This window comes from Narcine bancroftii, chromosome 1 (assembly GCF_036971445.1).
Source record: "Narcine bancroftii isolate sNarBan1 chromosome 1, sNarBan1.hap1, whole genome shotgun sequence".
Lineage (NCBI taxonomy): Eukaryota > Metazoa > Chordata > Chondrichthyes > Torpediniformes > Narcinidae > Narcine > Narcine bancroftii.
The window spans coordinates 150,170,339-150,197,100 of NC_091469.1; the positions used below are offsets into that span (position 1 = coordinate 150,170,339).

Sequence of the window (26,762 nt, forward strand, 5' to 3'; positions counted from 1 at the left end):
CCTCTGACGTGATCAGGAAGACTTCAGTGCCCTCGGCACCCTCTCGTTTCCAGGTTCCGACACCTGGTTCCCCCTTCAGCTAGTCCCGAGCCATTCTCCAGCAGTCCGCAGCCTGGTACTAGTCCTTTGACCGCCATCGACAGCCTTGCGTGGGTTCCTTGCCTCGAGTCACCAACATCTCGCTGACTGTATGCTGTTCGGCCACAGAGCCCCTCGCTGGTCTGCCACCATGGTCGCTGCCCTGCGGGTCATCTCGTCTGTTTCTCCTTCTCAAATGGGGGTGGTCTCCCTGCTTTCTGGTGCCCTGCACCAGTCCTCAGCTTCCCTGGAGTCTGAATCCCCTCAAAGCCGCTGCCAAAATCGGGCGCTGCCATCTTGGGCCCAGGCACCATGGTTGGTAGGATTTTAAAATAAACCACTGTCGGCTTCTTTAACAAGCTGATAAAAGCCAGTACTGAGCTGGCAGCAGGTGGGACTGGGCATTTTGACCCCACAGGGGCGAGCTGGGTCTCTGCTCCATGCTCTTCACGGGTCCAAGCGCTGCTGTTACTGCAGCTCTGGCAGTTCCACCATTTTTTTTTACTGCGCTTGTACAGCCAAAAGCAGTCAAGGTTAAATTCCTGACCCTGCTCATTGTAGTGGACCTAAAAAGAACACTGATAAGAAGCAGAAGTTACATCACCTCTGAATCATTTCCAGTGTGGTGGACCTAACACAATGATGTCGTCGAGAAGTCCTTCGGCTTGGCTTTTGCAAGCACTGAGTTCACTGGTAAGCAGATCAAGATTGAAGATACTGTAGTAGAAACACAGAATTGCTGGAAGAACTCAGCAGGTCTCAGCAACGTCCCTAAGGAGGTAAAGATGTATTTACCTCGTTGGCAATACATCTTCTTCTCCTATGGACGCCGCAAGACCGGCTGAGTTCCTCCAGTGTTTCTGTGCTTTTACTGCAACCACAGCATCTGCAGACTTTCGTGCCTCACACATGTTGAAGGCAGTTGACCAAAGAAACAGAGAGGAGAGTGGTTGGTTTCATTACACGAGCTGTTATGATGCGGAATGTACGGATTTGTGGGTTGACGGAAGGAGATTCGACATTACGTTTCAGAAACTAACTGGACGTCATCAAGCAGGGAATGCTGGAAGCTGGCAGTGCCCATTGGGAAAGAAGCAGAATTAATGTTTTGGACCAATGGAGTCAAGGTGAATCTTTAGCATGCCTTCTGTCTCCACCAATGTTGGCTGTGATTGCTTCTCACCGTTCTGTTTTTTTTTAATATAAATTTCAGATTTCCAGCATTAGGATATGTTTAGAGTTGATGGGAAGGGGCTTATGGATGAAACAAAGAGAAACTGGAGGGGTTCAGCAGGTCAGGCAGAATCCATGGGTAGAAATAGTCTCTGCCCAGTCTGTAGTAGGAAGAGGAAATGAGGGGAGATGGTGGGGTGGGAACCAGAGGGTCTATGGATTTATGGATCAAAGGAAAAGATTATGGTTTGGGACTGAATGAATGGCACTTTGGAATATTCTAAATAGTATGTACATTTTTTGGAAAAAAAAACTAATAATAGTAGAAAAAGGAAAGAATGAAATATTAGCAGAGAAAAATTCAAACCCCTTAACTAACCGCTTTGCCAGATGGGGGTCATTTATAACCATATAACCATATAACCATATAACCGTTTACAGCACGGAAACAGCCCATGTTGGCCCTTCAAGTCCGTACCGGTTCACTTGAACAACTCCACTAGCTCCTCCGCAAACTCCTGAGGAAGTAGAGGCTTTCTTCATGATGCCATTGGTGTGTTGGTTCCAGAAAATCTAGGAGGATGACTGGGGTGTCATCAGTATGTGAAGTCCTGGGCTGTGTCCACTACATTTTGGAGTGAAGTAATGAGACTGAGGAGGGAGCAGAATACATGGAGTCACTGTGTCCAGAAACAAGCCCTTCAGCTGATGAATTCCACGCCAATCACGAGGCGTCCATATGTACTCTTCTCTTCTCTCCTCCTTCATTTCCCATCAACCCTCCTCAGATTCTACCATCGACTGACACTTGAGGGCTCACTATCTTACTTTATAATTTTACTGCAATGTAATTAATTGGAATGGTAAGGACCAGCGGCAGAGATGACCTCTGTCTGCACTTGATGACATTTGCCACCCAACCCCCCCCACCCTGTGTTCCCACCTCATACCTTTGGCATGGGCTGCCCGCTGACTTTGCACACGAAGGTGGCAGGTGTGCCCTCGAACAGCTTGACATGCTTCAGCTTCTTCTCGAAGGCCGGCGCCGCGCATTGGGAAGGCAGCTCATCGTGCTGGACCTCGTCGTCAGACTCATCCACCCTGGAGCGCTCCAGCCGAAACTCAATTTCACTGATCAGCCGCTGTTCGAAGGTGGAGACTTTGTATTCCTGGTAGGGGAATAATAACACAAGAGCGAGAGTGAGGCCAGGGAAAGAGATTCGACCGGCATATTGCATCCGCAGAAGTAGCCCCATTTTATCCAGGAAAAAAGGGTTGACAGGGAGAACCAATGAGACGAATGTAAAGGAAGTCTCACTGTGGCAGCTTTTCGCCAGATTTTTTTTAAGTTAATTGAGACACAATTCAGATTCCGATCACTACTACGAAGTCCAGCATTTGTTATCTATTCTTGAATGCCTTTGAAAAGAATGAATGAATGAATAAATGACAGGGGAGGTGTTGCTTGCCCCGTACATCTTTGGAATGTGGGTGGAATCCGGAGAACCTGGAAGGAACCCACGGGACACAAGGGTAATGCACAAACTCTTTATTCGAACCCTGGCCGCTGGCACCATAACACATAGCAACTCTGCATTCTGTTCTGTTTTCTTACTATGGTACTAGAACCATAGAACGTTATAGCAACCTTTTGCTCTTCTAGTCTATGTCGAACTATAATTCTGTCTAGTCTGATTGACCTGCACCTCATCTATACCCCTCTATACCCCTTCTATTCATGTACCAGTCCAAATTTTAACCAATCTTAAAGAGTTTAAAAAAATATTTAGACCAACAGGCTACTTCACCCCACGAGTCCATGCTTCACAATTTACAGCTACATCCCTGGGACATTTTGAACGGTGGGAGGAAGCTGGAGCCCCCAGAGAAAACCCACACAGACACGGGGAGAACGTACCCACTATGCCAACTGTGCTGCCAGCCATCTTTTGAGGAGGTTACCAGAAAAGTTGATGAAGGAAAGGCTATGGATGTTGCCTACATGGACTTTAGTAAGGCCTTTGACGAAGTCCCACGTGGGAAGTTAGTCAGGAAGGTTCAGACACTAGATATTCATGGTGAAGTAGTGAACTGGATTCAACAATGGCTGGACAGGAGAAGCCAGAAAGTAGTGGTGGATGGTTGCTTCTCCGACTAGAAGCCTGTGACTAGTTGTGCACCTCAGGGATCAGTGCTGGGACTATATCAATGATCTGGATGATAATGTGGTAAATTGGATCAGCAAGTTTGCAGATGGCACTAAGGGTGGTGGTGATATGGACAGCAATGAAGGTTTTTAAAGCTTGCAGATGGATCTGGACCAGATGGGCCAATGGAGTTTAATACAGACACGTGTGAGGTGTTGCATTTTGGAGGGACAAACCGAGAAAGGATGTACATTGTGAATGGTAGGGCACCTAGGAGTGCAGTAGAACAGAGGGATCTGGAATGCAGATGCATAATTCCCTCAAAGTTGCATCACAGGTGGATAGGCTTGTAAAGAGAGCTTTTGGCACATTGGCCTTCATAAATCAAAGTATTGAGCATAGAAGCTGGGATGTTATGGTAAAGTTGTATAAGAAATTGGTGAGGTTAAATTTGAAGTATTGTATGCTGTTTTGGTCACCTAACTACAGGAAAGATATCAATAAGATCGAACTAGTGCATAGAAGATTTTACTAGGATGTTGCCTGGACTTCAGGAACTGAGTTACAGGGAAAGGTTGAACAGGTTAGGACTTTATTCCCTGGAGTGTAGAAATATGAGGGGAGATTTGATAGAGGTATTTAAAATTATGAGGGGGGGATAGACAGAGTAAATGTAGGTAGGCTCTTTCCAGTAACAGAGGTGAGATACAAACCAGAGGACATGGGTTAAGGGTGAAAGGGGAAAGGTTTAGGGGGAACTTCTTCACACTGAGGGTGGTGGGAGTGTGGAACGAACTGTCAGCAGAAGTGGGCTCAATTTTAATATTTAAGATAAACTTGGACATGTACATAGGCGGGGGAGGTATGGAGGGCTATGGACTGGGTGCAGGTTAGTGGGATTAGGCAAAAAAAAGGTTCGACACCATCTAGAAGGGCCGAAGGGGCCAGTTTCGATGTTGTAGTGCTCTATGTTTCTGTGCTTCTATAAATGTTAAAATTGAGCCTGCATTCACCACTTCAGCTGGCAGCTTGTTCCACACTCCCACCACTCTTTTTGTGAAGGTTTCCCCTAAACTTTTCCCCTTTCACACTTAATCCATGTTCTCTGGTTTTTATCTCACCTAACCTCAGTGGAAAAGACCTGTCCATATTTACTCTGTCTATTCCCCTCATAATTTTGTATACCTCTATGAAATCTCCCCTCAATCTTCAAAGCTGCAGGGAATAAAGTGCTAACCTGTTTAATCTTTCCCTGTAACTCAGTTCCTGAATGCATGGGTTGATTAGCTGACAGAACAAACTGCACTTTGGTGTATGTGCCACAGTCTTGAAATTAATTCACTTCCTCCTTCTCATGCTGTCACGCTTAAGGAAGTTTATGGAGTGGAGGTGAAAGGAAAGCACGTTAAAGTTCCCCCTCTCCCAGTTCAAGCACTCTAAATCTCAGCACAGCACGTACGCACATCGGTGCATGTATCCTGGATGAGGCCAAAGATTATAGCCACAGTGATGTTGAAATGTTTCCCATCTGGGGCAGAATCAGAAACATGGGCCCACAGAGATTTAAATATTTACTTTTATTGCTGTCACATGTGCCGAGACACAGCGGAAGACTTTTTGTGTGCCATTCAAATGCAAGCGTCTCTACATTCCAGAGCTATTTTGTAAAACCAAGAATGCCCCTTCAGAGACAGCGTTCTTCAATAAATTATGAAGGCTTAAGTGAGTTATTAATAAACCTAGAGTGGACAGAATGCAATGACCGCCAAAAGACCTATCTGCAATATACAAACATCACTTGTTAAAATCTTGCACAACCTGCAAACGCGAATATTTATTTATCGATCCACTAATATTTATCGTTGCTTTTTCTGTCTTTAGCGTAGCATGGTATCTTATTACGATTGTAGATGGTGTACCTTCTGTACCTTCTTGGCTACAGCAAGTAGGAATTTTGTTGCATCTGTGCGTTGTACTTAAGCATATGACAATAAATTCATCTGTATGGAGTGATGGAGATGAATTGCATGGAAGCAGGTAAAGAGGTGCTTGAGAAGTAATAGGACAGAAGGAAATATGGAAAGGATTAGGTGAAGAGGTCTCTGGTCAACACAGAAAAGCTGGGCTGAATGGACGGTTTCTTTGTTGTAAATTTGATATAACAAAGCTGTACAATGAGCACAAAATATAGGCCCATTGAATCTGCTCCACCATGATGCTCCATCATGAGATGATTCACTCTCCCACTCAGCCCCACTCCTCTGTCTTCTCCCCATAACCTTTGATACCCTGACGATTTAGATACCTATCAATCTCCACCTTAAATGCACTCAACGTCTTTGCCTGCACAACAAATTCTAGAGGTTCACCACTTTCTGACTAAAGAGGTTCTTCTGCATCTGAGGTGCCTTTCAATCCTGAAATTGTGTCCTCTTGCCCTTGACTCCCCACCATGAGAAACATTGCCGCATCTACTCTGTCCAGGCCTTTCAACAGTCGTAATGCTTCTATGTGGACCCCCTCACTCTACTGAACTGCAAGGAGTACAGACCAAAGCATCAAATGTTCCTCATATGGTAATCACTTCATTCCAGGAATCATTCTCGTGAATAGTCTCTGAGCCCTTTCCAACATTAGCAAAACCTTCCTTAAATAGGGAGCCCAAAGCTCCAAGCGAGGCCTCACCAGGGCTTCAACATCACATCCCTGCTCTTAAGTCCTACTCCTCTCAATATGAATACCAACCTTGCAATCACCTTCTTCACTGACAACTTAACCTGGAGGTTAACCTTTTGGGTATTCTTCACGAGGACTCCCAAGTTCCTTTGCACCAGCAAATTTTGTATTTTCTGCCCAGCCAAATAATCGTCTGTCCTTTCATTCCTTCTACCAAAGTGAATGACTGTATACTTTCCAACAATGTATTTCATTTGCCATTTCTCCATCCATTCTCCTAGTCTGTCTGCAGCCTCTCCATATCCTCCTCGCTACGAAGCAAGACCTCACACAAGTCACAACGTCAGACAGCGCGGAACCAGACCCATCAGCCAGTCGAGTCCACACCGTACATCAATCGCCCGTCTGCACGAATTCTATCTTAATCCCATTTTATTCTCCCCACGTTCCCAACACTTCTCTCTCTCTGCTGCCCCCCCACCCCAGAATTCCACCACTCATCTGCACACTGGGGGGGGGGCAATGTGATCTACCAACCCCACGCGTCTTTGTGATGCAGGAGCAAACTGGAGCAAGCCCGTGCGCTGCCCGGGGAAAGACGCGCCATCTCCACGCTGACGGCGCCAGAGGTCAGGATCAAACCCAGGGCTCTGGAGCTGGGAGTCAAGCGGCCCCACTTGTAGTGCCACTGCGCCACCCTCCCGTTGACGATGCTCCGATGGGACTCGAGGGGAGACAGCGAACAGGAAATTGACGGCAGAACTTGGCACTGAAGCATCTCATTAATAGGGGAAGAAACCCCCCACTGGCAGTTAATTAACTGTGGAAAACATTCTTCCTTTCCCTGCAACAGCCTGTTGCATAACCCTCATTCTGCATTTAAGCAAAAACATCCCACGAGGTCCAAAAATTCCCAAATTAAACTATAATGCACCAGCTATTTTTGGAGAACAATTCACTGGAGTTCAATTATCAGCGTCTAACAAGAAAATAAATAGTATGGAAAAGAAAGCAGGAGCCTAATTTAAATTGAGAGAAAAATGATTACCCCTGCTGAGAATGTTGTTGCGTTCAACTATCCTCTTATTGCTCCCAAAGGAAATGGGGGCCATTTAACCAAATTCTGAGCCTGGGCTGCATCAGCAGAAAATGTTTTCTGGTATGGAAGTAATCAGTTTTGCTCTCACAATAGAAGCACGTTCTTTATGTCAGGCAGGCAGGATCTCAAACTCAAGCCTTACCCACCTGGGCCCCATGGTCTTCTGCAGTTTCCTGAAAGCTGAAAACAGTGGCAACATTGTCTGCTCCCAGAAGCCTCCGGGCCATCTTTTCTTCATAGGTCAATCTCTGAGGGAGGGTTAGAGAGGGAGGGAATTTCAGTGAGGGAACGCGGAATAAGACACAGATGAACAAGGTGAGTAAACGAGTCGACCCGAGACACACAGATGCTGCATCTGAAGGTACGCACTATCCGCCGGGGGAACTCAGTGGGTCAAGCCGGGAAAGAGCCGTCGACGATCCCAGGCAAAAACCCTTCAATTGAGACTGGGGAGATGTAGTGGAGAAGCCAGTGTGAAGAGGACAGAGTGGGTGGGGTATGAGAGAGCACCCCCTTCGTGTGGTATTGGCAAACCATGGAGTGAAACGCGATGGGCAGCCGCAGTAGATTGGCAGATGCCAGACAAAGTAAGACCGGCAAGTGAACCCCATCATCAGACACCTCAAACTCTCCTCACCCCTTTCAGCCTTCCACAGGGATCACTCTCTGTGAAACCCTTGCCCGCTCATCCCTTCCCACCCACCTCTTCATGACACCAGTATTTTGCTTTGGGAAAGATACAGTCAAGGTGGAGAGAGAAGATTTACAAGGATGTTGCCAGGACCTGGAGCCCTGAGCTATAAGGATAGGAGAAGCGGGTTAGAGCTTAAGACCTTGGAATGCAGGAGAATGAGGGGTGATCTCATAGATGTGTACAAAACAATCAGGTGAACGCAGAGAGCCTTTTGCCCAGGGTGGTGTGAATTGGTAACCAGAGGGCATAGGTATAAGGCGAGAAGTTGGGGAAAGTGATTTAACAGAAACTTGGGCAGAATGGGTTCAGAGGGATATGGGCCAAATTCAGGCAGATGGTACAAATGTGGGTGGTACACTTTGGTCAGTATGGGAAAGTTGAGTTTCCATGTACACAGCTCTACGACTTTATAACTCCACCCAGATCCTACATGGGGCAATTTACAAAGGTCAATTAATCTACCAAACCCATTTTTGGAATGTGGGGCAAAACTGGAGCACCTGGGGGCAACACCACGGTTACTGCATGTCTGGAGTGGTGAGACTGCAGGTCAATTAGCTGCACTTCCACAGATTTCCAGTTTTCTTCCCATTAATCCCTCCAGCCATAAGAACGATATCTAAATCCTTCTTCAATGTGTCTGCTGATTTGACTTCAACCTGGTTTCTCTGGTGAGTCCTCACTTGGAGCATTGTGAGCTGGTTTGGGCTCCTCATTTAAGAAAGGATGTGCTGACGTTAGAGAAGGTTCAAAGGAGGTTCACAAAGATAATTCTGGGAATGGAAGGGTTATCTTGAGAAACGTTTGACGGCTCTTGACCTGTATTCATTGGTATTTAGGAGAATGGGGTGGGGGGGGGGAGGAAATCCCATTGAAACATTTCAAATGTTGAAAGGCCTGGACGGAGTAGATGCGGAAAGTTGTTGGGAGAGTCTAGGAACAAGATGGCACAAATTCAAGATTGGAGGGCATCCACTTAGAACAGAAATTATTAGGAATTTCTTCAGCCAGAAGGTGGGATTTGTTGCCACAGGCGGCTGTGAAGGCCAAGGGTATTTAAGGCAGAGATTGATAGGTTGTGGATTATGCAGGGAATCGAATGATATGGGGAGAAGGACGGGCAATGGGGCTAGGTGGGGTAATGGATCAGTTCATGGTTAAATGGTGGGGCAGACTCGGTGGACTGAATAGCCTACTTCTGCTCCTATGTCACAGTCTTTTGGAAAGAATTCCACCATATTCTGGGAGAAGAAGTCTCTCCGCATCCCAGACATAAATGTCTTACCCTTTATCCTTAAACCATGAACCTTCTTCCATCTCTTCATTTCAGTACTGTTAGGCTGGAGGTGCCTACAAAATCCTCTCTCATTCTTCTCACTTCCAGTCTTAAACTTAGTCTTGTATTGGACATGTAATATTCAATGTAAACTGATAAAGATCATCACCCTTCAAAGTTGAATTCTATTCTTCTCTCCATGGATACTGCCCGACCTGCTGGATGCTTCTGACATTTTGGGTTTTAATTTCAGATTTGGTGTTTTGCTTTAACCAGCTCTGTTGGAGGGTGGACTTTTGCACGACACGCCTCAGATGACCAATGTTACTTTGTGGACCACAAGGCACCTTGAGCTGAAAAGTCAATGTTATTATGTATGGAGTTGTGACAGGCAAATTGTGCATGGTAAGGTCCGAAAATGCTTCCAGCTGGATCACAACAATGGAACAGTCCCACACAGTACAGGCCCTTCAGCCCATAATGTTGTGTCGAACCATATAAATTAACTTCACGATCATTAGAACTCATCCCTCGCTCAAAGTTTACAGCCCTGTTTTTCTTACATTCATGTGTCCACCTAAAATTAAGACCACAACTCACAGGAGCTGAAATAGGCCATTCAGCCCATCAAGTCTGCCCTGCCATTCCATCACAAGCTGATCCATTCACCCACTCAAGCCCCACTGCCTGGCCATCTCCCCATAACCTGGCTGATCAAGAACCTGTCAATCTCTGCCTTAAATGACCTGGCCTCCACAACCACCTGTGGCAACAAATTCCACAGATTCACCACCCTTTTGTATCAGCCTCAGTCAGACCATCTGCTTCAGTACAAATACTCGTAAAAATGGCAGTCCTTTTTTTATCCACTCACAAGGTACAAATTTTGGATTTAATTTTTTACAAATGATAGTGAAACCCCTGGTATCCGGCATCTATGGGGATTGGTAGATGCGGATAAGTGAATTTTCAGTTGCATTTTGCGTGATGGGAAAACTAACAGTGAGGCGCGCCAATTTTAAACTTCTGTATTTTTTTCTGGTATTCGTTTTCCGTGTTCTTTTTAACCAGTTGCTGGAATTCCGGGTAACAGGGGTTTTTACTATATCTACTTTTGCCTTGTTCACCTTCATCAATAGCACTTACGTAGTGTCTGAGACCTGGCAAATCCTCCCCAGGGCACATCAACAAGAGTGTTATTGATCAAAGATTGGCACTGAGAAACTGTAACCGTGTGCAATCTCCATTTAAAGACTTTGGGCTTGTGTACAAGAGCTGAAGAACGGAACACTACATATCTTAATCAAAGCCTGGGGAAAAAAAATTGTAAACGCTCAGAAGATCAGGTGGGATCTGCGGAGAGATTGTTGACCCTTTGAAACCTATTAATTTGAAACTCTGTTTCAATCTCAATCGATGCTGCTGGACCCATTTAGAATTTCCAGTAGTTTCTTCCCCAAGTTCTCGGACGACATTCCCGGTCCGGTTCTAAAGGAGTGCCGGGCTTCTGACTGCGGAGTCTCTTTGTTTCATGGAGCGTATGACCTCATGTCCCATTACTTTCAGGGGGCTCGATCATTGTTAGAAGGTGCAAGTCTTTCACCTCACATGATTGATTTTGGGAACTCCGCAACAGGAAAAAACACGTTGCAGTCAAAAGGTTCCCTCGCTGTTGGTCAAGGACTTCCCACACTGCAGATTAAGACTTGGTCACCGACACTACTAATATTGCCGTGTGTAGGGAATGCTATTCCTCGGGAATATCCTTCACTGCTCTGCCCCAGGAAGGAATTTCATTCAGATGAAATTGTGATGTAACATGCCTCCACAACTTTTAATTTAAAAAAAAACTTTTTTTTTTAGACACAGCACGGTAACAGGTCCTTCCGGCCCATGAGGCTGCACCACACAAATACCCCTACGACCCTGGTATGCTTTTGAAGGGTGGAAAGAAACCCGAGCACCTGGAGGAAACCCACTTAGACATGGGAAAACATACAGGCAGTGCCAGATTCGAACTCAGGTTGCTGGTGGTGCTATAGTGTTGTGCTAACTGCTGCGCTAACCGTTCAACCTTTTATTTGCAATTTTACTTCTTCCTTCTCGGTCTTCCCAATTTTTAAAAAATCTGTAGTGTGGGTTGGGGGGGTCCTTGACCAACAGCAATGGAACCTTTTGAGTGGAATGTGATTCTTCCTGTTACGGAGTTCCCAAAATCTATCATGTGAAGTGAAAGACTTGCACCTCCTGCAAATTTGATCGAATTGGGTTTAGTTTGGCCTAATCACAAATATTTCATCCATACAAATGAAGTTGTACAGGATCCATAGGAAGTAAAAGGTAACCAACGTTCCAGGCCTGGGCCTAACGTAGGGTTCAGGCATGAAACGTTGGCACCCTTTACTTCTTATGGATGCTGTGTGACCTGCTGAGTTTCTCTAGCACATTAGTCTGTTGCACTTGACCCAGGTATCTGCAGACTTTCTTGTTCAAGCCTGAGACTCATCATCTCCGCTGTATTACAATTGGAGGGGGCGATTGCTCACTCGCTGAGAAGCAGCCAACCCGCCGTCGAGCCTCAGTACCTGGCCGTTGCTCACACGGTCATCTTTGAACTTCAGCTTCCTCTCCAAATCCTGAATGACCGCATCCTTCGTTCCCTGGATTTCTTCGTCCGTGGCCAGGCGAGGAGTTCTGCTGTTTCTCTTCAGACTTTGCGGGGTTCTGCAAGAAACGATGGGGTTAGGGATGCCGCAGGCAATGTGGCCAGCGTTGGAGATCTGAAGGAAATCCTGAAAAAATGCTGGAAATTCTCAACAGGCCAGGCAGCTTCCGTGGAGGGAGAAATGGGTGTCACCATCCAAGGTCAATAACTGGTCAATGCCATCAATCTCAGCAGGTCGAATTGTTTCTTTCTCCAGGGTTGCTGTCTGACCAGCTGAGTCTTTTCAGCATTCCCTGTCTTCCCCACCCGATTTCTCTGACATGACCGCATTTTTGCTTGTGAGAATGAATACTGATGGGGGCTTCCGAATGCAAGACAAAATAAAAATTGTTGGCACTTAAAATCCATAATGAAGGGTTAGAAATATCAGTTCCTTGCTGATTATACTCTCAGATTACCGAGAGATGCAGGTTGAGGGTTAAAGAGGGTGGGACGATTGAAGACAGTTGTCAGTGTGGAAGACCAGTGCCATTGTCCAAGATATCACGCTTTAACATTACCAATCCCCAGGTAACAGCACATTAATTTGTGCAACATCACTGCAATGGGCCAGGTGCGGGTCAATGGGACTAGGTGGGAGAAGGTGTTCGGCATGGACTAGAAGGGCCGAAGTGGGCCCGTTTCTGTGCTGTAATTGTTATAATGTCTACTTTCCAGGGCACAACTTTTCAGGTCCAACAAGGTTTTAGCTACAAGATTTAGTTCTGGGCAATGAATCAAATACACCAAGTTTCAGCGGGGAAACCTTTTAAAACTTAGCGTTCCTAACATCGCAGGAGACAGGTTACCCATAGAAGGGGAGTAAGAGCAATCCAAAGTAAAGATAATTGATCGGAGGAAGGCCAACATCAATGAGATGAGAGTGGATCTGGCCCAGATAAACTAGAACCAAAATCTGACAAGCAAAAACCACAGGAGATTAATGGGCTGCCTTGAAGGAAAGAAAATAGTTCCGGCTCACTGAAGATCAAAGGAAGAATAAACATCAAGATGACAGAAGACATTTAGAGGAAGGTAACGCAAAGAAGAATGCATATTACACTTGTTAGGTTGTAAGTATCAGCGAGAAGGGCCAAATGGCCTACTCCTACATCTATTTTCTATGAGAACCAGGTTGCTTATTAGAGAATTAGAAGAAAGTGAAGACTTGAATGTGAGTGGCAAAAAGAGTGTCTGAGAAACATTTGTCTGCCAGCACGAATGGGAATCCTGAAGGGTTCAATAGGTTTGTAAATCATCAAAGTGTAGCAGCTGGAAGAGTGGGGCCCATTCAAGGTAAAAGTGAGAACTTGCACATGGGTGCTGAGGCCATGCTGCATACTTTGCCTCGGCCTTTACCAGGAAGAGGGTGCTTCCAAAGTTATAGTGAAGGAGGACATTATTGAGACATTGGATTGCACAGATATATTCCTAGCATGTCTAAATTTAAAAAAAATATAGGTACTCCCCTAATTACAATGGTCTGACTTACGAACTCTGATCCGTTCCTGTGCTTGCGATATGCGGTACGCTACTCTCTCGCGACGCTAGGTGATGGCAGCATTGCATGCGAGTGGCGTCCAGCACACTTCAAACATTTTTCATGCCCAGTGTGCTTTCAGCTGGGTACGTTATGGTTTTTAATCAGTGTGGAATAAAGGTATTCAAAATGTAATTATAAAAAATGGTTGGTATTCTTTCTTGACTCACTATTTTTTTCGACTTACGAGGGGTTTGCCGGAGTTGAGGAGCCCCTGTAATTGTGTAGCACAGGAAGACGCACACATTCCACCAGTTTTTCAAACTTGGTGTTATTACCTTGAATGGAATGGAACTCAAGTTTGTGTCAATGCAAATTTGGTGCAAATGAGAGGGCGATCTTCTACCCCTACAGGTGCAGTCTGACTTGTGAGTTTCCATTGTAAAAACATTTTTTTTTTTGTATATTAATTAGATACCTGTCCACTGCAAGTCAGAACAAACAGGGATCAAATCATTCAGAAGGCAGCCAACAGACACGGGATTTCAGCTCGAAGACGAGCTAGAGTAAAGATAATGCTCAAGGTTCAGACATATCCCGTTTTGTATACTGCTTCAATGGGAGCAAGATGGCACAGTGGCTGAGAGTCAGAATGAGTACCTAGAGCAGTGGTACTCAACCCTTTTTTCCCTCCATTCACGCACTACAAATAATCCTAACCGAGGGGTGGGGGTGGGGGGGGGCATGGTTGGCGTAGTGGTTAGAGCAATGCCTTTACAGAACTAGTGATCGGGATCGGTGTTCAAATCCCGTCCTGTCTGTAAAGTGTTTGCACGTTCTTCCCGTGGCTGCATGAGTTTACCCCGGGGGGGGGGGGGGGAGAGGCAGCCTCCAGTTTCCTCCCACTGTTCGAAAAGTACTGGGGGCATAGGTTAATTGGGTGTAATTGGGTGGCACGGACTCTTGGGCCGAAATGGCCTGTTACTTCATGTCTAAAATTAAAAAAAAAATGGGGGGGGGGGGGGGAGAGGCAGCCTCCAGTTTCCTCCCACTGTTCGAAAAGTACTGGGGGCATAGGTTAATTGGGTGTAATTGGGTGGCACGGACTCTTGGGCCGAAATGGCCTGTTACTTCATGTCTAAAATTAAAAAAAAAATGTAACCACAGAGCACTGATGACAATAGGTGCTCTGTGGTTAGTAATAGGTGGGCTGTGGTCAGTAAGGGATTAATTAAGATGGTATGTGAGTGAGAAAAAAAAGGTTGAGAACCACTGGATTAAAGACATGAGTTTCAATCCCACAGAAGAAGCTGGGGAATTTGAAGTCAATGACCTCTGTACATAACAACATAGAATTTCACAGCACATTACAGGTTCTTTGGCCTACGATGTGGCACCGACTTATATATATAAACCTCCCCACCTCAAAACCCTCTATTTTTCTTTCATCCATGTGCCTAAGAGTTTTTTAAATGCCCCTATGGTTCCAGCTTCCACCACCGTCCCTGCCAATGCATTCCAGGCACCCATAGCTTCTCTGTGTAAAAAAAACGTAGCACTGTCGCCTCCCCTAAACTTCCCTCCCTTTACTTTGTAGGTACCTCCTTAGAAATGGGCACCAGGTACACCAACAGAGACCAGTTGGTGGTAACGGCTATGTCATCAGATAGATTGAGCTACCAAGTCCTGAAACCTCTCCATCCCTCAAGTTTTGCATCGAGACACTGCCTTACTTTGAGTTTTTCTTGCACTATTTTAATTTTTTTTTGGATCTTGTAAGGTAGTTTATATAAATGTTCGCACTGTGAAGCTGCTACAAAACAACCAAGTTTGTGACGTGTTCATGACGATAAATTCGGATTCTGATTCTGAATCTTGACCATCCGCAAAATCTTCAACAACGCTCCGTACTTTTGAAAGATGCTAGACAGGGCGATATTAATTGCTACCCAGAGGAAACCCAACACCACAGATTGACATGTCACATTGTAGGGTTGCCACTGAAGCACCTCGGGTCTTACTTACATTGGGATGGCTCCTTTTGGCAGGCCCAAAGCGTTGACGGGCGATACAACGGATTGTGAAGGCAACATGGAGCTGAGAAAAGCCGCAGGCGATTGGCCAGAGTGAGGGGAAGCTCTACCAGGTGAGGGGGAGAAGTAGGAAGGCTGGGTTGGGGAGGTCAGGAGGGGCGGAGGCGGGGGAGGCAAAGGGTAGGAGTCCTGCGGGTAGAAAGCAGGGGGGCTGTGGATGGGTGGTGGTGGGGGAAGAGGAGGGGAAGGCGGCGAGGGACTCAGGGATGAAGTGGTGCCCAGGAGCCGCTGCTCGCTCTCCCCCTGGGGAAAAGGAGGCAAGGTGACCCGATGGAAGGGCTTGTGTGTGGTAGGAGGAGAGAGGGGCGAGGACAGGTTAGAACCCGAAGATCCGGACGGAGACAGGTACCCGGCAGACGAAGAGAGGCTTTGAGCGGCAATGAACTGCTTGGGCCGGGCGTAATTGAAAGTTGTAGCCTGCTGCATGGTTGACGGAGTGCGAGGGTTCAGCACACTCATTGGGGCAGGGGGCAGCTGGGTGGAGGTTGGTGAACGCAGCGAGAGCTCGAGTGTCTGCTGGCCTGGTCTTCCGGCTCGTTGTTCCAGCAGCACCTGGTTCTGCAGTTGCTGTAGTCTCAGCGGATCACTGTAACAGAGAAGACATAATACCAGTCAATGTAATGCATTGGAGAGGGCGGAGAAGAGATTTGAATGAAACACGAAAGTCTGCAGATGCTGTGATTGTAGCCAAAACACAGAAATGCCAGAGCCAAACTCACAGCGTTCATAGGAGATAAAGGTTTATTAACAAAGTTTTGGGCCTGAGCCCTTCCTCAAGGAGGTGGCCTCGATTGAAGAATGTGAGCAATTAACACCATCTACAAATTTGCTGACGATACCACAGCAGCAGGTTGTTTAAAGGAAGGGGATGAGTTAGCGTACAGGATGGAGAGTGAAAACTTGGCTGAATAGAGCACCAATCACCAAAAGTAAGGAGCTGATTGTTGACTTCAGGAAAGGAAAGGCAGAGGTTTAGTGATCATTGGGGGATCAGAGATGGAAGGGTGAGCAAATTTAGGGTTCTTGGGAATCACTATATCAGTGGATCTTTCCTGGACCCAATACACCAATGGCATCGTGAAGAAAGCATGCCAATGCCTCTACTTCCACAGGAGTTTGCAGTGGTTTAGTATTACATCAGAAAGCCTGGCAAACTTTCACAGAGGTGTGGTGAAAAGTGTGCTGACTGGCTGCATCACAGTCTGACACCAAGACCCCTGAGCGTAAAGCCCTCCAAAGAGTAGTGGACACAACCCAGGACATCACAGGCAAAACCCTCCCTGCTATTGAGTACATCTACGGGGAACACTGCTGTCGGAGGGAAGCAGCAATCATCAAAGTCCCACACCACCCAACACATGCTCTGTTCTCGCTGCTGCCATCAGGAAAGAGGTGTAGGTGCCACAAGACTCACACCACCAGCTTCAGGAACAGCTGCTCCCCCTCCACCATCAGACTCCTCAATGACAAACTCAATCAGAGACTCATTTAAGGACTATGACTTGTGATTTTCTTTTGTTCTCTCTGTATTGCACAGCCAGTTTGTTTACATTCGTTATCTGTTTACAGTTCTTTTATTTGACATTTTATACTGTGTACAGTTTATTTTTTGCACTACCATTTAGTGGTAATTCTGCCTTGCCCGCAGGAAAAAGGAATCTCAGGGTTGTATGTGATGTCATGTATGTACTCTGACAATAAATCTGAAGTCTGTGAAGCAAGGTTGACAGAGCTAGGGGTTTCCCATTTGGAGCGATGAAGGATGTGGCTTAAAGGAGGTATAAATGATCATGAGTGGCTTTGATAGGGTGGGCACACAGCACCCTTTTCCTGGAACAACAGCAGCAAATACCAGAGGACATCTGTTCAGGGTGAGTGGAGGAAAGTTTAGGGAAGACTTCAGAGGTAGTTTTTTTTTAAGCAGTGGGTGCCTAGAATGCATTGCCAGGGGTGGCGGTGGAGGTTGGACATTTAAAAGATTTTTAGACAGACACATGGATGCAAGAAAAATAGAAGGGTTTTGGGTGTGAGGGAGGGAAAAATTAGATTGTTGTGGAGTAGGTTTACATAGGTCAGCACAGTATCATGGGCTGAAGGGCCTGTACTGTGCAATATTATGTTCTATTTTCTATGCAACTGTAGTTCAAATCATGCAACAAACCAAATTTCATGCTACGTACTTCTTACGACACAGTTGGTGGCCATTTGCCCATCGTGTTTGTGCCATCTCCCAGAACATTGGACTGAGGCAAGCATGGGGTCTGCAGATGCTGGGAGGGAATGCAGCACTGGAGGAACTCAGCAGGTCATGCAGTAGGCAGGGTAAACGATAGGCCATCGACGTTTTGGGCCTCAGCCCTTCTTCAGAAGGGAGCTCCGACGTAGGAGTTACAGAGAAACAAGTGTGGCTGTACAATTCCAGATTAGTAAAAACACACAGGAACGCTTGAGGAACTCAACGTCCATAGGAGGTAAGGAGATATTACCGATGCTTTGGGCCTGATCCCTTTTAATTTTTTAATTAAAAAACAATTTAGATATACAGCATGGTAGCAGGCCATTTTGGCCCACGAGTCCGTGCCGCCTAATTTACCCCCCATTAACTTACAGCCCTGGTACATCTTGAATGGTGGGAGAAAACTGGAGTTCTCCGCGAAAACCCATGCAGACACAGGGAGAACATACAAGCTCCTTGAAGACAGCGCGGGACTTAAACCCCAGACCAGACCCGATCACTGCCGCTGTAAACACATTGGGCTAACCACTACGCTAATCGTGCTGCCTTCTCAAAACCACTTCTTCAAGCTGTCAACGAAGACAAAAAAACAGGAAGGCATCTGAATAAAGACTGAAGAAGGGCAGGGGGAGGAATCCAGACCAATGGTCAAAAGGTGTGAGACCATGGACAGACCATGTCAGCAAAGGGGAATGGGTCAGGATATTGAAATGGGTGGCTAGACTCATCCATTGCCGGACTGAGACCACCCACAAATTAGAGGAATAACACCTCATCTTCCATCTGGGCACTCCCCAACTGGATTGGATTAACATCATCTTCTCCGGTCTCCATTAAAACCCCCTTGCCCCATCTTCTTCCCCATGCTACTTTCCCCCAGTTTTGTCTCTCTCCCACTGAGACAAAATGAGTTCTTACCTCACATCTCATCAGATCCAATTAGTGCCGTTTGTTGGTCTGGACTCCTCCCCCTGTCTTTATTCAGATGGCCTTCTTGTTTCTTTTTGCCTAATCCTGTCAACAATTTTATAGACCTCTTCTGTACCTTTTCCAACTCTGTAATATCCTTCCTGGAGCCAGGAGACCAAAACTGCACACAATATTCCAAATGTGGCCTCCAAGTGATACCAAATTAACCCATAATTCTACTGCTTGCACACGATGCATTATCCCCCCATGTTCCCATCTCTATCTAGAAGCCTCTGAAATGTAATGACTGCATCTGCTTCCACCACACCCGGCATCTATCACTTTGAGTACAAATTAAACATGCCCCATGCATCTCCTTTAAACTTGCCCCTTCTCACTGTAAATGTATGAAATCTAATGCTTGGCATTTTAAAAGATTTACTGTCCGTCCTGCTCTCATAATTTTATAAGTGTGTGTAATTAACCTGCATCCATCACGCCCTTGGAAAGTGGGAAGAAAGTGGAGCGCCCAGAAGAATCCCACAGGGGTCACAGGGAGGAAAATGCAAATTCCCTACACACAGCACCTGACGTCAGGATTGAACTCAGCTCCCCAGAGCTGTGAGGCAGCAAGGTCACCATTTGGCCCACTTTGCTTCCCGTTCAGTGGCGAGCCCGAAGAGACTGACGTACTCGGACCTGTGATCCATTTGTATGTTCGTGAGCGCAAAACAAGTGATCGGTTTTAATTTGAAGAATGGTTGAGCACTGAGGAGGGCGGTAGAACAGAGGGATCTGGGAATACAGATACATCATTTCCTGAAAGTGGCACCGCAGGTGGTTAGGATTGCAGAGAGAGCTTTTGGAATATTGGCCTTCAGAAATCAAAGTATTCAATATAGGAGGTGGAATGTTATGTAAAGTTGTATAAGACATCGGTGAGGCCAAATTTGGAGAATTGTGTGCAGTTTTAGTCACCAAACTACAGGAAAGATATCAATAAGATTGAAAGAGTGCAGAGATTTACTAGGATGTTGCCTGGACTTCAGGAACTGAATTGTAGGGAAAGGTTAAAGAGCTTAGGACTTTATTCCTTGGCGCATAGAAGAATGAGGAGAGATTTGATAGAGGTTTTTAAAATTATGAAGGGGATAGACAGAATAAATGTAGAATGGGTTTCTTTTCCACTGAGGGAGGTGAGATACAAACCAGAGGACATAGGTTAAGAGTGAAAGGGGAAAAGTTCAGGGGGAACTTGTTCACACACAGGGAGTGTGAAATGAGATTCCAGCTGAGGTGGTGAATGTGGGCTCAATTTTAACATTTAAGAGGAATTTGGACAGGTACATGGATGGGAGAGGTATGGAGAGCTGTGGACTGGGTGCAGGTCAGTGGGACTAGGCATGTTTCAGTAATGTTCTATGGTTATAAGGACTCTGGCCCAAAATGTCCGTTAATTATCTTGACTCCTGTGTTCCTCTAGCATTGATGTTTTTACTACAATAACAGCATCTGCAGATTTTCATGTTTCAATCCATTTTAATTTCCCAGTTGGATGTGTAAAACAATCATTTTATAACCGTCTCCAAACACCTCATCACATCATAAATTAGTGGCTTCTTATGGTGCTCAAGTTAGGTTTTGTACTCAGCCACTGTAATAAAATTCATTTCTTGGAATCATCGCTTGACTAGTTCGGCTAAAGATAGAATCCACCCAAAGATAAGAGGCACGTATACCCATCTTCCATTCTGGCGACTAGCACTGGCCATTAAATTGTCAATTCAGCTAAGAAAACCCTTCCTGTTTGTGCAGCATTTCCAACCACAGTGACAGTGTGTACAGCACTTGGAAGTTATCACTCAGTGACTGCTTTTCCTGTCAGCGAGCACGGTCAGGGGGAATTAAGAGTTTCAATCCACGTTGTAACCCGTTGTGACGGCAATGATGTGGTGGAGTTGTTGGGAATTAAACCTTGCCTTCAACGAACCACGGCAACCCACCACAGTAAATGTGGCAGGACAGGGTCACACAGAGGACAGGAGATCACCACCCCTCATTCCTGACAGAGTTATCCAAGTTTTCCACCACTCTCTTATGCTTTCCTGTCTCCCTGTATAATCGAGATATCCAAAATCTTTTTCAGCATGTTTGTCATCAAGAGCATTTGAGTGCCAGGAGATTGTGGGTTTAGAACCAACACACTATAGGCCCTTCAGCCCGAGATGTTAAAGTCGCACTGTCAAACTGGAGTGGAAGTAACCTGGGCTGATGTTCTCCAGTGCAACACTGGATGAAGATGTGGTCCTTCAGACGAGATGCTAAACTAAGGCCTGGTCAACTCCCTCAGGAGAATGCAGAATATGTAAAAGAGACAGGTTCTGGTACTGCGAGCACTGTTAGACTTCACTTTTTCCTGAAGGTGGTATCTGACAGCTTCATAATTACTGCATTAAAATGAATGACACTCCACCACCATCCTCTCGGGCAGTGGTGGTGATACATGGGAAGCAAAAGACCTTCTGCTTATGGTCATCAGCATGAGGCAGGAATGGTAAAGAAGAAAAATCTGGGGTCTAGTGCATTACAACAAGGTCACGATAGTTTCGATACTAAAAGGCAGTCAATGTTTGAGTAGGCCAACCAACAGTGTGGAGAAACCGGCAGATGCCTGAATTAAAAGGAATTGGGGAAATGGGCTCGTTGGCCAAGAGGGCCTGTTACCCGTGCTGTCTGTCTATATTTAAAATTGCTCGCTGGTTCATGTCCAAGTACAATCCACTCATGTCAGGTTTACAGAGTTGCTTGGAATAATCGATACTGCAGCATTCCCAAGTCTTGGAATTGCACGATACTTGCTCATTTTCCTGATTTGTTGCCTTGGGCATCAGTTTGCAGGGCTAGCATTCATACCTCCACCTTTTCCTTCTTCCAAGCGATTGGAACAAAAAAAAAAGTTTTGGATTTCAGGATTTGCAATAATTGCAGAATAATTTTTCAGCTTCTTTCGTCCTGTCCTCCCAACTCTCCCCTCCCCCACCCCCATAATTATGGCCTTTATTACTGCTGAGAGAAAAACTCCAAGCGGTTAGATTTACATGCCCCCTCCCCCTCACCCCCCACCCCACCCCAAATCTGGAAGTCTGGGCTGCTCTTGACAATGCCAGTAAAAACATAAAAATGCTGGAGGAACTCACAGCAGGATTCGCAGCGCACGTAGGAGGCAAAGCTATCACCAACGGTTGGGGCTGAGCCCTTCTTCAAGGTGTGAGCAAATCACAGGCAGCCATATGAATAAAAAGGCTGGGGGAGGAGGGGAGGAGAAAGGGCCGGGGGATGAGCACAGGCCACACTTGGAGAGGAGGATGGGAGAGAATTGATCGGGTGGCTCAGTGAATGGAGAGCTGGAGGAAGGGAGACAGAGATAGGGGAAGGCGAGAGGGCTAACAGAAGCAGATGCTAATGCCATGTGGTTGGAGGGTGCCCAGATGACATATGAAGTATTGCTCCTCTAATGGCTCCCTTGACAATGCCACCTCAGGTTTACCAGCGTTTTGGGCATTGCTAACTTCATACAATACACTTGCGGGCCAGCGACCAAAGGAAAACTCCAACAACTCTCGAGAGATCAGAACAGGAGGCCAAAGGAAAACTTGTTTTCTTTTCCTCCCACTTGGCTTAAGACTCCAGCATTTGCAAGGTCCTGCGAGTCCCCGTGAAAGTAAAGGATTGGTTCATACTTCGACTGGTGTGTCAGCTCTGGATCTAGTCATTGAGACGCAAATATTACAGAGTCCCGTCTCAACATATTTCAGGTTTAATGTCAGAGTATGTACATGACATCTTATACCAACCCGAGATTCCTTTTTTCCTGTTGGCGAGGCACCACTTAGTGCAAAACAAAAACTGTACTATGACAGAGTATATAGAGTATATAGATATGTTTCTGGGAGATAAATTGGGTAAGGTTTGTTAGAGTAGGTCACATATAAACACTTTAAAGCAGATCTTATTTAAAATACTGGAGCTCTGTCCCATGGTAGATGTATCAGATCCAGAGTTTTGGCAAGAGCTTTGAAGAGTGCTCAAGAGACTTCACTAATGGATTGTTGTTTACCAAATGCAACAGATGAAAGAGCATGTCGGAGTGGCTGCTGTCTGGAAGAGAACTTGCTGTACTGAGAGGGTCATGTGGTTTTGCGTGCAGAGAGAGTAAAACAGAGAGAGAGAGAGAGAGAGAGAGAGAGTGAGAGAGAGATCACTTGTACAGTATTACAGGCAGCAGAAGTAGTTGAGAATAGAAAAGGGCAAGCTGGCAAACCCGTTTGGAAGATGGCCTGGTCAAAGCCCTTGTGGTTCATGCAAGACGAGAGGACAGGCTGTCTAATGTTTCACTTGGAATAAGAATAAGAAAATAAACTGTGATGACCTGAAAGAAAGAGGTTATCAAATGTAGCAAGTTTTGTCAGCAAGACACTGGAGTGGCTGATGGAAGTACATCAGTTGTGGATGTCCTGGAACAACATATCTCTCTCTGAAAACCGACAAGAACCTTCCTGAGCAGTAATCATTTACCTTTCGAGCACCAAAGCCTGGTAAACTTTATACATGTTAAATTCTGTGCACAGTATAAGAATTGCCTGCAACCAGTGAACTTGAAGGAATGAGAAGTGAGATTGGACTGTGAACCAAATAACTTTTCTGGACTTACACACACATTATATACACATGCGCTTAGAATTAGAAGGGGGTTAAGTTAGGTTAAGTAAGTCAATGGAGATAAGTTAAAGTTTGATTCTATTTTCATGTTTAAAGATAATTAAAAGCAACTTTTGTTTAAGTAACCATTTGTCTTGGTGAATATCTGTTGCTGCTGGGTTTTGGTCTCCTCTGGGCTTGTAACATTTGTAGCACTGATTTTCAACACGAGAAAATACGAGTAGGCCACTTCGCCCCTCAAGCCTACGCCGCCATTTGATATGAATCATGACTGATCTGCCCCAGTCCTCATTTTGTCCATCCTAGTTCCCCTTTATTCCCTAATTCCTCAGAACCTTATCTACCTCCGGCCCTAATGATCCATCTTCTTCTGGGGTAGACAATTCCAGAGATTCATCAACTTCTGCGCCAGAAGAAATTTTTATGCACCTTGATTTTAAACGACTGCCTGTAACTCCCACACCTTCTGGGAGTGTGTGTGTGTGTGTGTGTGTGTGTGTGTGTGTGTGTGTGTGTGTGTGTGTGTGTGTGTGTGTGTGTGTGTGTGTGTGTGTGTGTGTGTGTGTGTGTGTGTGTGTGTGTGTGTGTGTGTGTGTGTGTTTCCTCCCACCATTTGAAATGTACCGGGAGTGTAGGGTAATTGGGTGTAAATTGTGAAGCATGGACTTGTGGTGTGAAATGGCCTGTTACTGCACTGTATGTCTAAATTTTAATATTTTTTAAAATTTAAAGTTTAAAAAAATAAAAAAATAAAAAAACTTATGTGGATTGGAAGATGCCAGATAAGTGAATTTTCTGGTTGCTTAAGGCTGTGTGTTACGTGAACTAAATGCCAATTTTAAACTTTAGTCTTTTTTGCCCATTTATTTTCCATAAATTTTTTTGCTGGTTCTTGAGGCTACTGGTTTCATGAATTCCTGATAATGGGGAGTTTACCGCATATCTATTTTTATACTTTTTGACTGTTGACTGACCTGGACGCTGTCTGACCTGCTGAGTTCCTCCAGCATTTCTTTACCTTCTAGATGGTGCAGCTCCACACACCAATTAATACACAGATCAAGGTTTAGTCATCTAATTGATCATCTCCTTATGGGACTTGAGTGGACTCCAACTTTACAACTTTGGAGTGACATTGGCCAAGATGTCTTGGTCCTGGTTTGCACAAAGGCACCGAATGATCTCTAATGGCCATTTGCTCCTTGATTTGCATGTATCTGTACAACACATAGCAGTCACTCAGCATTTTGCCAATCTGTGTTTGTGCTGGGTGTGGAATTTGAGTACACAAGCTACTCATTCCCTTAAGTTGAGGACTATTGAGTTTAATCCACTGCTGTGCCTCAGTCATTAAAATGATGAACTATTTTGAAATTGCAGGAAATAATTGAGTTGTAATTAACTTCCTACATAGATCTTAAACTGCATCCTCGTCTCTGGTATTAGATTGTGATAAACTTCCTCCCTTCCCTTTCAAGAAATCCTTTGTCCATATAAAGTTAATATCTCACAGCTAAAAGCACCCAAATGATAAATATTATAATCCTGTTTGGCAAAAGCTTCTCTCAATCAATCCTTGCCAATAATATGTATTCAATCAAGCCCTGTAAAACACATGTCAGAACAGTAAACAAACTTTACAGGGCACAGAACAAAAAGCTACATGTAGAGAGGAGGGAAAGAAAAAAAGAGATGAGAAAGAGAGAAAAAAGAGGTAAGAGAAAGATCACATTGCATTCCTCAAATAACTTCTCACTGAAGAAACTGGGCTCAGGATCGTCCATATACAACAGAGGTTTTACCTGGATCCCTTGAAATGAAAATATAATTGTCCAGAGCTGCAAGCAATCCATTGTCAGCGCCACACGCACACCCACATGCACCCACACATGTGCCCACCCCCGCCCGCCCGCCCGCCCGCACGCCCACGCGCACACACCCACACCCACACGCATCCCCACGCGCATACCCACACGCATACCCACTCAAGGCTGGTGCACCAATGACGATACATTTCCAGTAAATGTTTTCCAGAAGCTAGAGCTCACATTTCCCTTTCTGCACAGACTGGAAATCCCCAATCATTACTTTTTAAAAATCTCTACTAGAGATTTGTGAGAGAGGGAGGAGCAACAAACGAGAAAGAAAGTGTACACAACAGGAAGAGAAAAACAAAGGAAAGATAAAGAAAAGACAGACACGGAAGCAGAAACACTCACACATTTAACATCCACGCAGATGTTAAAAGACCCCAGCCCACAAGGTGACAAGGGGGATCTTTAGTGAAAACATATCAAGAAGATTGAAAGAGTGCAGAGGAGATTTACTAGGATGTTGCGGGGACTTCAGGAATGGAGTTACAGGGAAAAGTTAAACAGGTTTGAACTTTATTCCCTGGAGCATAGAGGAAATGAGGGTGAAATGATAGAGGTATACAAAATTATGAGGGGGAGAGACAGAATAAATGCAAATAGACTTTTTCCTTGGAGATTAGGTGAGATAGAAACCAGAGGATGTAAGATAAGGGTGAAAGGGGAAAAGTTCAGGGGGAACGATAGCGGAAACTTCTTTTAAAAATTAAAAAAAAATTTTCACACTATGAACCATACTGACCAAAATACGCACAAACATTTCCCTCTTGAATATACACAGTGTCATTTTCTCCCCTTTTTCCCCCCTTCCTCCTTCACCCCCACCTACCCACTCAACGTTCAACCTATATGATACATTAAACCCATTAAACAATGTCATCACACAATGAAAATAAGCGGAAACTTCTGCACACAGAAAGTAGTGGGAGTCTGGAATGCGCTGCCAGCAGAAGTTGTGACTGCGGGCTCAATTTTCACATTTTAGAAACATTTGGAGAGGTATATGGATGGGATGGGTATGGAGGGCTATAGACTGGGTGCAGGTCAGTGGGGTGAGACAGAATAATATTTTGGCACAGACTAGAAGGGCCTATTTTCTGTGTTGTAATATTGTATAGTTCTAAGAGCAAGAACTGTGAAGTGGAGTATGCTCAAGTCTATTGGAATGGGCTGACATTGGCATGATGGGATGAATGGACTCCCCCATGCACTGTATACTTCAATAATTCCAAATCATTGATCTGGGCAGCTTCCTCAAAAGGACAGCCACAACCTCCATTCCTTTACTGTTGGCTGATGTACTCGAGTCAGGTGTTGTGTTCGCTACTCGTGGATCAGTTGGCAGCACTCCTATTCTCCAAGAACTGGGAGCTTCATGCCCTAATGCCCAAGACACAACTCAGTCAGCATTGCCCAATTAAGTGAACTGGCCATTATTATAACACAAGGAATCAGAGTTGGCATCATGGCACAGCAAGTAAACAGGATTAGGATAGGATTACTATAGTCGGGACTGATGCATACATGCTACATGAACAACGAAGAGGACTCACTCAACTGTCTTCAGCAATAAACCTATGTTGACATTTTATATTTCAGCATCAATC

At 45.3% G+C, this 26,762-nt stretch overlaps 1 protein-coding gene across 8 annotated transcripts in view; it reads right to left on the reverse strand.

Moving 5' to 3' along the window:
- The window catches only part of palld (palladin, cytoskeletal associated protein), a 485,446-nt gene that overhangs the window by 48,083 nt on the left and 410,601 nt on the right, over positions 1 to 26,762 (reverse strand). For 4 of the 8 annotated variants that reach the window (XM_069941703.1, XM_069941702.1, XM_069941721.1 and 1 more), the window contains 4 exons: positions 15,353 to 16,006; positions 11,729 to 11,867; positions 7,320 to 7,421; positions 2,202 to 2,420 (listed from right to left, as the gene is read on the reverse strand). In XM_069941703.1, coding sequence (XP_069797804.1) covers positions 2,202 to 2,420; positions 7,320 to 7,421; positions 11,729 to 11,867; positions 15,353 to 16,006 — 1,114 coding nt within the window. Of the gene's footprint in view, positions 1 to 2,201; positions 2,421 to 7,319; positions 7,422 to 11,728; positions 11,868 to 15,352; positions 16,007 to 26,762 lie in introns of those variants that run through there. The other 4 variants (XM_069941714.1, XM_069941705.1, XM_069941738.1 and 1 more) reach the window with 4 other exon arrangements.